Consider the following 14,057-nt stretch of genomic DNA (forward strand, 5'->3'; position numbering starts at 1 on the left):
GTAATGCATAATGCATGGATTATTATGCATTCGCTGCACATTCGTCCGCGACTGAAGTAGAATATTACTGCGCCTGATTGTATCGTAGAGTAGCCATAATAGAAACGAAGTTGCCTCGAACATGCCTCTCTCTCTCGTAATTATAACGTGTATATTTCATTGTCTGCAAAGAAAAAGTAGATAATGCGTGTTTCAACATAGCATGGCTTCCTGAATTTTCGAGCAATATCACGGCGGGGGATACCTGAAATTGGCTTCACACATTATACCCATGTGGGGAATCGAACTCGAGTTTTCCGCGTGACGAGCGAACGCATTAACCACTAGGCCACTCCACCGCCCCCATGGCATCAAGAGAAGTACCGCTAATCCGGCGTATCTGAGAGGGATGACGTCATACGTTGTTGCACCATGGGTCAAAACCGAGGGTACTTGGATGACATATTCCATTCAAACAAAATAACATACACCTGGTGAATTTAAGGTGAATGCGTACTTTTCACTTTGTCAAATAGACAACACCGGCAAACGAATCTCGGTCTATACAAAACGTGATGTTCATAATTAATGCTTCAGTTTTTATTATAGCATAGTTGTTATCGCATTTACCGGATGATCATATTACTTGCTTCTGAATAGACCGGCAAGTGGTCGCTCCATGTCAGCGTATTTAAAATCTCATAAAAACGATAGTGCAGTTCTGAAGAATAAAGGAAAACCATCTTTATAATAGATGTTGATATATATGGGTTATTATTTTGACGCGAAGATTGTGCAACCTCCATTATCCGTATCCCTCCGCTGTAAATTCGAGGTTTGGCAAGCATGACGTAGACTGTTGGTGTTTTCTGTGGGTTTTAGAAAGGTGTTAATAGATGAAATGCACGTGATAAACTCGTAATTATATTATTCACGAACTTTAGGTGATCAAAGTGAGTTGTCGTAGGGAAAATATCCTCGAAAGTTTTACGACATATAACATTCCGTTATGTCATTTCAATATCTACATTTCACTGAAAATCGAATATTGTAACAAACAAGATTCACGGTTAACTCTCTCTCTCTCTCTCTCTCTCTCTCTCTCTCTCTCTCTCTCTCTCTCTCTCTCTCTCTCTCTCTCTCTCTCTCTCTCTCTCTCTCTCTCTCTTTTTTCACACTCTCTCTCCTGCTGCGTACATCTCTACATGGGGTTTTAATAAGTTGTCGTAAACGTGATTCAATACACCAGAAAATGGTCGAGGTCCATTAAGCCATAACAAGTAGTTAGCCTGGCTATGAGGCGGCATTGCGTGGGAAACGTCCTTGGCGCGTCGCCAACACAAAAACAACTGTATATTTAATCCGGAATACTGTTTCGCTGTTCAAGTCAAATATCGCACTCAGGTATTCAGAGATTTGATAACCATCGTTAGGCGTTCGCCCGACAGGTTAATACTCTCAAACCGTGAACATTATTTAATACAGTATTGAATGGTTTTGATAATGATGATGATGGTGATGATGATGATGATGATGATGATGGTGATGACCGTGGTCGAACATGATGATATAACCAGAATGATGGATGATAAGGTACATTACATATAAAACTAAACAATGGTATGGTATTTCCGGAGCAATATTCCAGCAATATCACGGTTGGGGACACCAGAAATGGGCCTCACACATTGTAGCCATGTTGGGAATCGAACCCGGGTCTTTGGCGTGACGAGAGAACACTTTAACCGCTAGGCTACCCCACCGTCCCTACTCAATCATGAAGATTCCTTTATGGTGAGAGATATAATTCTACCTGTTAGAAATATTTGCCTCTCAAACAACTGATAATTATACTGTCATCTTCGTATCTAGGAAAGAACAGACATGACGGAAGACAGACAGACTGGGGAAGAAGAGAGGAGGATGATTGGATGTCACTGGCGACACAGACGAAGACAGAGAACAGGATGATAGGAGATAGAAAGAAATAGAAAGACGAGGGCAGACGGAAGAGAAGCGTGAGAGAGAGGGGAGAGAGTGTGTGTGTGTGTGTGTGTGTGATGAGAGAGAGAGAGAGAGAGAGAGTGTGTGTGTGTGTGAGTGAGTGTGTGTGTGTGTGTGAGAGAGTGTGTGTGTGTGTGTGTGTGTGTGTGTGAGAGAGAGAGAGTGTGTGTGTGCGAGAGAAGAGAGAAGGAACAAAATGGGCAGTATTTCCTCTACATCACGACCTGTCAACATGATGGGGGTAGACTGACACAACAATGCACGCTTTGGGAAAATTTATAAAGAATTGGGCATATTTATTTCTTACAAACAAAACATCCGATAATAGAGAGAGAGAGAGACTACAACACAGGTGAAGTACTCGCTAATTCGGGCTACAACCCCTCCGACCCCAATGCGTGCACTGACTATTGGTGCGGGAATCAAGGGTAATGACACTGTGTTGTAAGCCGATTGTATGAGGCTTTAGTCAACAACCACCACGACCTGCTCAGTGTTAAAGCAAGCACCGTGAAACTGCATTACCAGAGTCGGTGCCGGGAATATGTCCGTCAAACATCAGTGAACCCGGGGGTAATTGTACGAATATTGAACAACGTTCAATACAAAATAACCCAGACACGACTGTTTAACTCAAGTACGACAATTACACGTACACGAGGTCACTGATGTTTAACATACGTAATTTGTCAGCCGCCGACTATAAATATACGGAGAGTGAAAGCATCAATTTGGATACAAATACAATCCGCCAATTTCTTCTGTTCATTTATTCATAGCATCGGTATTTTAGCTTTTGAAATAAAGTAGACTGATTTAACTAGAAGTGTTACAGACAGTCATAATTTGTGTTGTAGAATCTCCTAGTTTGATGTCGAAATGAGAGCGACCCTGAACGCCATGTGAAATATGACCGCATTTAACTCTCATCTACAATACTTCTTTCATATCATTCACCGCAATTAGCTTAGACGCCCAATCGAATCTGTTTCGGGAATAAATGCGACAGGTTATTTACGAGAGAGGTTCACTGTTCTCGCACTAACTGCCCACAAGAGACATACAATGTTGTTTACCATCTGTCCACTGCGTATCGGCGGTGTCATGGTGGAACTAGGTCTTTGGTTCCATGGTATAGGGAACATTGATGATAACTACTTGCTTACATGTTTCCCCCATAGCCCTTTAACGCACACCTGAACAACATTTTCCATATACGTATTGCCCCTTGAAATATATTTTCTTTATACGTATTGCTCCTTTAAGCATATTTTCCTTAGACGTATTGCTCCTTTAAGCATATTTTCCTTAGACGTATTGCTCCTTTAAGCATATTTTCCTTAGACGTATTGCTCCTTTAAGCATATTTTCCTTAGACGTATTGCTCCTTTAAGCATATTTTCCTTAGACGTATTGCTCCTTTAAGCATATTTTCCTTAGACGTATTGCTCCTTTAAGCATATTTTCCTTAGACGTATTGCTCCTTTAAGCATATTTTCCTTAGACGTATTGCTCCTTTAAGCATATTTACCTTAGACGTATTGCTCCTTTAAGCATATTTTCCTTAGACGTATTGCTCCTTTAAGCATATTTCCTTAGACGTATTTCTCCTTTAAGCATATTTTCCTTAGACGTATTGCTCCTTTAAGCATATTTTCCTTAGACGTATTGACCCTTTAAACATACGCACTTTAGATACACATATTTGGTTTACAACGATCAAACACCTTGACGAAACAATATAAGGCATTGCATGTAAAACGTAAGCAAGCTTGGCCCGTGTGATACTACCCTGATCACGAAGAAATCAACCTGTCTGTTCCCTGTGTTTTAATCTATCAAGCAAATTATTTGTTTGTTTGTTTGGTCATTTAATATTTGTTTAACGTCGTATTCAGCAATATTGCACCTTTATGACAGTAGCTGGTAATATCGAGTCTGAACCAGACGATCTAGTGGTCGACATTGTGAGCAACGATCGGCCTCGTTGGGGTAACGGTACACGCTATCTACCAAGTCAGTGAGTCTTAATGTCCAAACCCGTGAAGATCCGGGTTAGAATTGATCTTCAGTAGCCCATGCTTGTCGTAAGAGGCGACTAACGGGATGGGGTGGTCAGGCTTGCTGACTTCGTTGACACATGTCATCGGTTCCCAATTGTGTAGATCGATGCTCGTGTTGTTGATCACTCGATTTTCTGGTCTAGACTCAGTTATTTACAATCGCCGCCATATAGCTGGAATATTGCTGAGTGTGGCGTGAAACTAAACTCACTCACTCACACAAACCTAATGTCCAATCCACTGGGTCACCTCTTACGGCAAGCATCGGTTCTTTGGGATCAGTTCTAACCCGGGTTTCCCACGAAGAAATCAAATTATGAATTTACTGTTACATAGTACACACAGAGACAGACAACTATGAACATTATACGGTTTAAATGGTATTCCTCCATTGTTGGTGCGGGAAACATGACTGGTATCCAGGCAATTATCCATAACGAAGCTAGTGTTACAAGTGGGCATACAATATATATCTCAAACGTGATCAAGCTTAGAAATAGTGATCCTATCATTTCCTTCCTAATACACGTGTTTAAAATCCATATGAAATATCGAATGGTGGTGGTGACCTTAGGATAATGCCTTAAGAAAACTGTTGTTCACTAGATGCTTAAGTGTTGATATTTAGAATGAAATTTCAAATAATTGGATATAGATAATTATATGCACCTGAAAATTTCTTTCCATATATTCTAAATCTTTCCATATATTCCGATGTATTTTCTAAGAAAACAATTTTAGTTTACATTATGACACTCATATTGAACTATAGAAATCGAAATCAATTAAGTAAGGACTTAGTTTCAAACTATTCCGGTAGTAGTAGTAGTAGTAGTAGTAGTAGTAGTAGTAGATGCTGAAGGACTTTAAGTCCTTGAAACCATCAGGAAAGATATATTTTTCTAATATTCAGTTCTAAAATTTCGACAGGTGTAACTGGTATCTTAGACTTAATAGAAAAAAGTTCACAGTAATATAAAGATCTTACCAAACAATACATGGATCTTCGTGATATACATAATCTGTGATGTTACTGAACTTTTCTCCAAGTGTATATTTATATATATATAAACAAGCCACATTACCTGGTTTGACTGACTTGAATAACGTAGCCTTGTTCCTAAACCAAGGCACAAACTCCTGGCATTCAAAGTCTGTCCGTAGATCTGGCGGCCTGTCCACAACGGCCACTACCCGCTCATACATCGACGGCATGATGACGACTGCGCTGGAACCTTCGTCGACGACGGTTATGTTTGTGGGGTATCAGCAGCACGTCTGATTGGTTGATGGTGAAGACGACACAAGGACACGCCACTGGTAGATCATTATATCTCTAACACCCGGAATGTCCTTTTGCCCTTTTCTGTAGAAATCAGTCCGAATATCCGGAATGTCTATTCAACGAACACTCCCTCTTCCTGATATGTTCTACGAATCAGTTTTTTATCGAATTCACAGATTCGTACTTTGAAGTGTCTGTTTACCCGAGGTGCTGTATGGTCCTGGATTAAGTTTCTACTTCGTGGATCTTTTAGTCCTCATTCTCATACTAAGAAGCCCGAACTGTGTCAAACATGGACTTCCAGTAATTAGATTCACCCACTTACGCCACACTTGTTTGTTAATCTGGTGTCCTTGAATCCGTTCGCAGTCATTTGACGAATATCGTCTGCTCTGAGTCAGTGATTCCCGCTTAAAGTACTGTCGCTGTAAATGTCACAATATATCCAAGAAATGTTGACTATCGGACAAGTTCACCTCCAAATTACACCTTGGCAAGCAACCTGGACGCCAGTATGTTTCCCGTCCACTAAACCCTCGCCCTGAGAAACGCCGTGTTCAGCTCAGAGGCCCCGACTCAATCAGACGAAGCGATCTCCACACGCAACTTCGGCTTTGCGCAGCACGCCCAAGAAACAATCCCTGGATGTTATAAGCGTATACACCTCGGAGACACACTATACCAGCGCTTTGAAAACATAAATATGATTTGTTCGCGTTATTGTATCAATACCAGGACGGTAAGTGGAGATATCGGTAACATGGGAGCTACAGAACAATGGGCTAGTTCGGTCGTCTGCTCACAACCACTTAGCGCGCAGTAAGATCTTCTAACGTTGATCCAACCAGTGTCTCAGAAATGAGAAACATGTGTCCTTTTCATGACGTCAGAAGGAGATTTAGATCACTCTGACGAAACATGGGTTACTAAGAGTGAGAAACTATGCTGATCTAATCGGATAAATTATTTGTCGGAAAGTGACCTGGCGGTTGTATTCGTTACGTCCAATGTACGTCCGAGTTTGCGTAAGTCAGCCTGCCATATATGATCAGTTAATCTCTTAACGCTGGGACCTCGCCAATGCGCATTACACGCATTCAAATCTTCAATGGTTCATTGAAAACATCGGGACCCTTATGGTGCGTATTAATTGCAAATGGCGATTAAAAGTTAACACCCCGGGCCTTCATAAAAATGAATCGTGTTTTCGTTAGTATAACCATGTTTATGTTGTGTTTAAGACGGACAACTCGATCAACCATTTCCTTTGGTACGGATAAACGAGAACGTATTTCTGCGTAAACTTCCGTATAAGTCTACATTATCCCACAATGCATCCTTTGGTGGTTCTCGGGTTCCCGCGATGCAACAATTGGCTTAACGACCGAGCATTCGAAATGTCGTATTTCCTTGAGTTTATTTCGATACCCGACCGCGTCATACCAAAAGATGTTAAAATATGGTACTTGTTGGTCCTTGTCTGGCGCTCGGCATTAATTGGTACAACAAGGACTGGTCGGCTCGGAGTCAGTATAATGTGTCTGAGTGGGGTATTCATGCTTCACTGCGGCATGGTATGTCAGTGAGCTAGCACTATAAAACCAGCCTAAGTCTTGGCTAGTACAAGCAGCCGCACATACACATACACGCGCATGCACGTCGTCATATGAGCGAAATATTCTCAAGCACGATGTTAAACCCAATGTGACCTCACCTCACCTTGAGTATATACGCACACAAGCATACAACTACATGTACTCGTATCCCTTCTGCGAATGCATGTAAGAACGAGCAACTTAGTCAATAAAACAATACATTTGAGATAATGCATCACTAGACATAATGATTTGCCAGTTAACTTACATTTCCTGTTCTGCTAGGTATTATTGTATATGTAAGATTAGATTACCGAGAGTATTTTCTCATAAGCTAAACCGGAAGTTCCAATCAGATGTGCACACGTTTCCTCCAATCTCCCGGTGATTCGGTTTAAGCATTCCCAATAAAATAACTTTAAACAATTTTGATGCAGTGATCATATTTTTAAGGGGTAGGACATTTTGACAAGTCTTCGTCGAGGTTCCCGCGCCAAATCTCGAAAATGTTATGTTGAATTATTAAAATCACATTTCAAGAAATATTACATTTAACGAGTCAAAATAAGTCATCTACGATAAATGTATCCATTTGCTGTCAACAATAGTTCGTTTCAAGTCGTCAATAGCGGTAAACTGACCTTGGTTGCTGTAAATAACGAGTTGGTACATACCCTCCCATACTTTCCCCGACACCATTGCGGTTGGTACCCCTTTGGGCCACCGAAGATGGGACAAAAAACCATTCATATCTATCTGCATGAGCCCAGGGCCCTCATCAGCTAAAATTCAAAATGATCCCTGTTAACGTCTGTCATAGAGTCAACAGTATGGTGGCTGATTAGGGCCATCGCTTTCTCGCCTTAACGATGGCCCTAATCAGCCACCATACAACAGAGAGTCTCATTTCATGATTGTGTGTTGGATTATACAACACCCAGTACAGTTCTGAAGAGTCGACAGGCAAAGATCAGTTTCCAAGTGGGTGATTAACTCCCATTTAAGAGGCAATGGGGCTCGTCGTATAAAGCAAATACAATGGGGATCGGCTGGCTTTTCTCTTCTGAGAATGCGTGGCAACATATTACGATGGGTTTGATCGTTGATCATGCTTTCAGCCACAGGTGTGCATGCTCCAGACTCACTCACGCATGCACGCAGTAATGACGCCTAATGACGGGGGGTCGGCGAAGTATTATGTCCCCAAACACGCTTGTATCAAGAGATATACGGGGATCGGTTGGTTAATAATCTACTGGATGTGGCAGTCGTGGCCACCTATGAAGACTAACATTCAGGTAATTCCCACACCGTAGTTAGGGCATGAATAGTCGCCCACAGGGTTAACAAATAGTGGTCATGTTGAAGGCTAAAATGTATGGAAGGTCGTCTTCACACTCGGTGTCAATAGTAACGTGTAGCCTCGTGGTTAAAGGTTTCGATCAGTGCACTATAAACCGGGTTCAATTATCCTACACGGTTACAACACCTCACCTCACCTCACCTCACCTCACCTCACCTCTACTCACCTCACCATTTCAGATGTCCCCTGTTTGAAGTGACTGAATAATGTTAATAGCGACGTAAAACTCGTCCAAACGGGGCGGTGGAGTAGCCTAGAAATCAAGCGTTCTCTCGTTACGCTGAAGACGTGGGCCTAGATTTTCGAAGCTCTCCTGCGCTAAGATAGTCGGAAGTGCCATACATTAACATTAACTTACGACTATCTTAGCTCTAAGAGAGCTTCGAAAATCTAGGCCCTTGGTTCAATTCCCCACACGGGTACAATGTGTGAAGCCCATTTCTGGCGTCCCCCGCCGTGATATTGCCTCGAATATTGCTAAGAACGACGTCACACCATACACACTCACTAACTCACCCTAGCTAACGCACACCCCGGATGTTTCTGCAGCCCCCCGTATTCCCCTGACTTCCACGTGCCAGCCCAACCCACCTGAGACGCACGCCATACTGTACAGTCGCTCACACTTCTCACAGCTTCTGTCACGTAAGAAATGAATACCCATCTTGAGAATTCTCAAGCCCAGACAATCCTTCGCGTCTCATTACAAATTTATCACCTGTTAATCAACTCACGTTCCGTGCAAACAGAGGCATGCGCCCTAGTTACATCAAAAGGTAATTAATTTGTCGATTTGACTTCGTGACTACCGAACCAATTCACGAAGTCGCTTCAGACAACAGACAGAGCACGTGCAGGGAGCCGACGTCTACGCTGGTGTTGACGTCACGCACGACGTTTCGAGCTGAGGCGTGTCAACTCCAGTCAAAACAAATTGGTAAACATTGGTCTCCAATAGTAATACTTACCTTCCAGTAGTGTTTTACTTTTCACTCTTAACCCAGTTGGTTGACAAAATTGTGTGACATTATTACGTTACAATTTACAGGCCGACCACTTAAATTACATTTGTGACGTCATTCCATTGTTTTGCTCGCTCCATTACTTTTCGGGAATGGAGCGATGTGTACCAGTTTCAAATTAAAGCCTTCATTTTGTCATTTTGACATTTCATTTTGATAACAGAAATTTCCCCAGTTCTTTGAATGTAATTTAAGCAGGGTAATATCCTCGTAACACTCCATTCCTTAAGCATAATGTGCCTCGGCCCTCCGGGGCCTCGGCTCCATATTTTGGCGGAATGGAGAGGTTACTCGACATTACCCCCTCTACTGAATGTTTGGGGTGAGGGACATTTGCTCCCTCATCTGATAGGCTAAATAAAAGGGGGAACAAAAAGGGTATCAGTAGTGGTAGATTTAGTACTGCCAGCACCTGTATCGGGAGTACTAAGTGCTAGTGGTAGATCAAGTACTGGTAGCACCTGTATCAGGAGTACTAAGGACGGTAGTAGTAATACTGGTAGCGCCTGTATCGGGAGTACTAAGTACTAGTGGTAGATCAAGTACTGGTAGCACCTGTATCGGAGTACACTAAGGACTAGTAGTAGATCAATACTGGTAGCATACTGTATCGGGAGTACTAAGTACTAGTGGTAGATCAAGTACTGGTAGCACCTGTATCGGGAGTACTAAGGACGGTGGTAGATCAATACTGGTAGCGCCTGTATCGGGAGTACTAAGTACTAGTGGTAGATCAAGTACTGGTAGCGCCTGTATCGGGAGTACTAAGTACTAGTGGTAGATCAAGTACTGGTAGCGCCTGTATCGGGAGTACTAAGTACTAGTGGTAGATCAAGTACTGGTAGCACCTGTATCGGGAGTACTAAGTACTAGTGGTAGATCAAGTACTGGCAGCGCCTGTATCGGGAGTACTAAGTACTAGTGGTAGATCAAGTACTGGCAGCACCTGTATCGGGAGTACTAAGTACTAGTGGTAGATCAAGGTACTGGTAGCACCTGTATCAAGGGAGTAGCTAAGGTACTAGTGGTAGATCAAGCATTAGTGGTAGATCTGGTAGCACCTGTATCGGGAGTACTAAGTACTAGTGGTAGATCAAGTACTGGCAGCGCCTGTATCGGGAGTACTAAGTACTAGTGGTAGATCAAGTACTGGCAGCACCTGTATCGGGAGTACTAAGTACTAGTGGTAGATCAAGTACTGGCAGCGCCTGTATCGGGAGTACTAAGGACGGTAGTGGTAGATCAAGTACTGGCAGCACCTGTATCGGGAGTACTAAGTACTAGTGGTAGATCAAGTACTGGCAGCACCTGTATCGGGAGTACTAAGTACTAGTGGTAGATCAAGTACTGGTAGCACCTGTATCGGGAGTACTAAGTACTAGTGGTAGATCAAGTACTGGCAGCACCTGTATCGGGAGTACTAAGTACTAGTGGTAGATCAAGTACTGGCAGCGCCTGTATCGGGAGTACTAAGTACTAGTGGTAGATCAAGTACTGGCAGCGCCTGTATCGGGAGTACTAAGTACTAGTGGTAGATCAAGTACTGGCAGCACCTGTATCGGGAGTACTAAGTACTAGTGGTAGATCAAGTACTGGTAGCGCCTGTATCGGGAGTACTAAGTACTAGTGGTAGATCAAGTACTGGTAGCGCCTGTATCGGGAGTACTAAGTACTAGTGGTAGATCAAGTACTGGTAGCACCTGTATCGGGAGTACTAAGTACTAGTGGTAGATCAAGTACTGGTAGCACCTGTATCGGGAGTACTAAGTACTAGTGGTAGATCAAGTACTGGTAGCGCCTGTATCGGGAGTACTAAGTACTAGTGGTAGATCAAGTACTGGTAGCGCCTGTATCGGGAGTACCAGTGATCAACAGCATGAGCATCGCAATTGGGATACGATGGAATGTATCAACCAAGTCTGCGAGCCTGACCACCCGATCCCGTTAGTCGCCTCGAACGACAAGCATGGGTTGCTGAAGACCAATCCTAACCCGGATCTTCACGGGTAATAAGACAAAGTACAAAGGCGAGTTTGAGTTTGCAAAGACGCATTTCTAAAATACCTGTCACTGGTGAATTCGTAACATAATTAGAAATAAGGATTGGGACATTGTCTGCATTTAATTTGAAAGTTGGAAAAGAACTGGTTGAACCGACTTTTACACGAGCGTGGATTGTTGGCAGGTAATACAGATGTTTGACGGGACATTGAAAGAGAGGGTCACATCTCATCAAAAAGGGCAAAATTGGCGTGTGGACTGAAATTCAGATGAATGTTTATGATATGAGACTGGATATCTGGCCTTGTTACCGTGACCTGCTGATGAAGTTTATCCCGAACATTTGTTATTTCGGCTTGCAAGAAATACCAGCAACATTTAGTTTATAGTGTTTCTTTGAACTATATTCTGCACATTTACCCTGCTTCAGACCTACAAAAGTCACAGAAAGGTTTGTAAATGAAACAAATATACGTCATGGTAATTTTGTTCACAGATGAGCAAACATTCTGCTCCCCTTTAACCCTGTTTCATAGGACCGTTGATGTGATATCACGTCCACATCGAGAACTTGTCATACATATTCAAAGTTTCGTTGTAAACGGAAGCAAAAGTGGGGACTGAAAAGTTCTGAGCCAAGCTTTGAAGAATGTTCGTACATTAAACTACGTTTATAAGGAACACACTTGTAACGAACTGACGGAGACAAAGCTCTGTTTCCACAAGGGGGATTGTTCAATGGATACACGGGGCGATGAGGTAGCCTAGTGGTTAAAGCGTTCTTCGTCACGCCGAAGACCCGGGTTCGATTTCCCACATGGGTAAAATGTGTGAAGCCCAGTTCTGGTGTCCCCTGCCGTGATATTGCTGGAATATTGCTAAAAGCGGTGTAAAACCCAACTCACTCACCACACTTACCCTCTGACAAAGTTTCGTTGTAAACGGAAACAAAGGGGAGACTGAAAAGTTCTGAGCCTAACTTCGAACCCTTTGGGTTCGTTATAACCGTTACCCGTGAGGATCCGGGTTAGAATTGATCTTCAGTAACCCATCCATGCTTGTCGTAAGAGGCGACTAAAGGGATCCGGTGGTCAGGCTCGCGGACTTGGTTAACACATGTCATCGTATCGCAATTGCGTAGATCGAAGCTCATGTTGTTGATCACTGGATTGTCTGGTCCAGACTCGATTATTTACAGACCGCCGCCATATAGCTGGAATATTGCTGAGTGCGGCGTAAAACTAAACTCACTCACTCACGTTACAACTGTACTTTACTGTATAATATAAATAATTGATTATTTTTAATTCAGATTTGAAAATATTGCTTTCCGATGAGTCACAGATAGCCTGCATTATATTTATGAATTTCGTTAAAAAAGAAACCTAGGCACTCATTCACTACACAACAAACCCATTATCTCCGTCGTAAACCACTGTCACAGCCCACAGAAACCGCTCTCATGTACCTGGTGACACGAGGGGTAATTCGACAGAGAAATAATCAACTCGACTTATGTCCCCGTGGCTTGTCGAGAACCTGCGGTTTCTGCCTGCTAATGTTCTTATTAATGGCATATATAGCTATATTGAGACTTGTGCTTTGTTGGCACTTAATAATGTGGTCCCGTCCGCCATGTCGTACTGTTGTATTGTTGTAGCTAAGCCGTTTTTATTCGCTGGCTGTGCACAAAAGTGTTCTTTGAATTGTTATTGCCGAATAAATAACACTTAACGGATCTAGATAATTATTTAGTGTAACAATAAACACATTTGCATACAGATCAATAATAACAGTTTATGGATCATGGTGAGGGGATGTGAAAGGGGGCGTAACTTTGCGTTCAATAGTACTGCACTCACATGTGCGTGTGTCTGTGCCTCTGTGTGGTGGGTGGGTGCCTGTGTGTGGTTGGGTGACTGTGTCCGTGTGTGTGTGTGTGTGTGTGTGTGTGTGTGTGTCCGTGTGTGTGTGTGTGTGTGTGTGTGTGTTTCATTGTTTACTACCGCACGCAACAATATTGTAGTTACATAGCGGCATCAAGTAAATAGTGGCGTCTAGATCAGACAACCCAGTGATTGAGATCGTGATCACCAGTACGATGACAACACCATCACCGAATATGATCACCCGCTACAAAGTATTCGCCTTTACAAAATATATAAACGCCTTGTGGACCTATATTGTTTAACAGATTACAACGGGTTTCGTCTTTATGTGATAATGCTGTCCTTTTGTATGACTGAACAGGTTTATAATACTTTAGCAAATTGGTGGTGGAATAACTTAATCGAAATTAACTTGGAAGTGAACAGATCTGAGTTTAGTCCTTTTTATCTCTATGAATACAAGACAAAGATGGTGGTAAGTTGATGTGGAAGTTACGACGGACGTCATGAAACCTTGCCAAATGTCGCAGTTGGTGTGATTTTATGCCGCTTCGGGCAGTATTCGAACACTGTCGCGGCGCGAGTTGCTGTTTGTTTGTCTGATTGTTTAACGCCACACTCAGCAATATTACAGCTATATGGCGATGGTCTTTAAATATTCGAGTCTTGACCAGACAATCCAGTGATCAACATCATGAGCATCGATCTACGCAATTAGGAACCGATAACATGTGTCAACCAAATCAGCGAGCCTGACCACCCGATCCCGTTAGTCGCCTCTTACGACACAAGAATCATATTGACTACAATATTCTTTGATAACAAAAAAATAATCAAGTCATAAAACAAGCCAATA

The 14,057-nt window shown here is 42.6% G+C and overlaps 1 protein-coding gene across 1 annotated transcript in view; it reads right to left on the minus strand.

Annotated features, from left to right (window-relative positions):
- Positions 1 to 6,056, minus strand: part of LOC124273258 — a 37,919-nt gene extending 31,863 nt beyond the window's left edge. The window contains exon 1 of the mRNA XM_046708472.1: positions 5,132 to 6,056. Coding sequence (XP_046564428.1) covers positions 5,132 to 5,261 — 130 coding nt within the window. The 5' untranslated portion in view covers positions 5,262 to 6,056. The remainder of the gene's footprint in view (positions 1 to 5,131) is intronic.
- Between the last annotated feature and the right edge of the window lie 8,001 nt (positions 6,057 to 14,057).

This window comes from Haliotis rubra, unplaced genomic scaffold (genome assembly GCF_003918875.1).
Source record: "Haliotis rubra isolate DU_JTF1 unplaced genomic scaffold, ASM391887v1 Scf179, whole genome shotgun sequence".
Lineage (NCBI taxonomy): Eukaryota > Metazoa > Mollusca > Gastropoda > Lepetellida > Haliotidae > Haliotis > Haliotis rubra.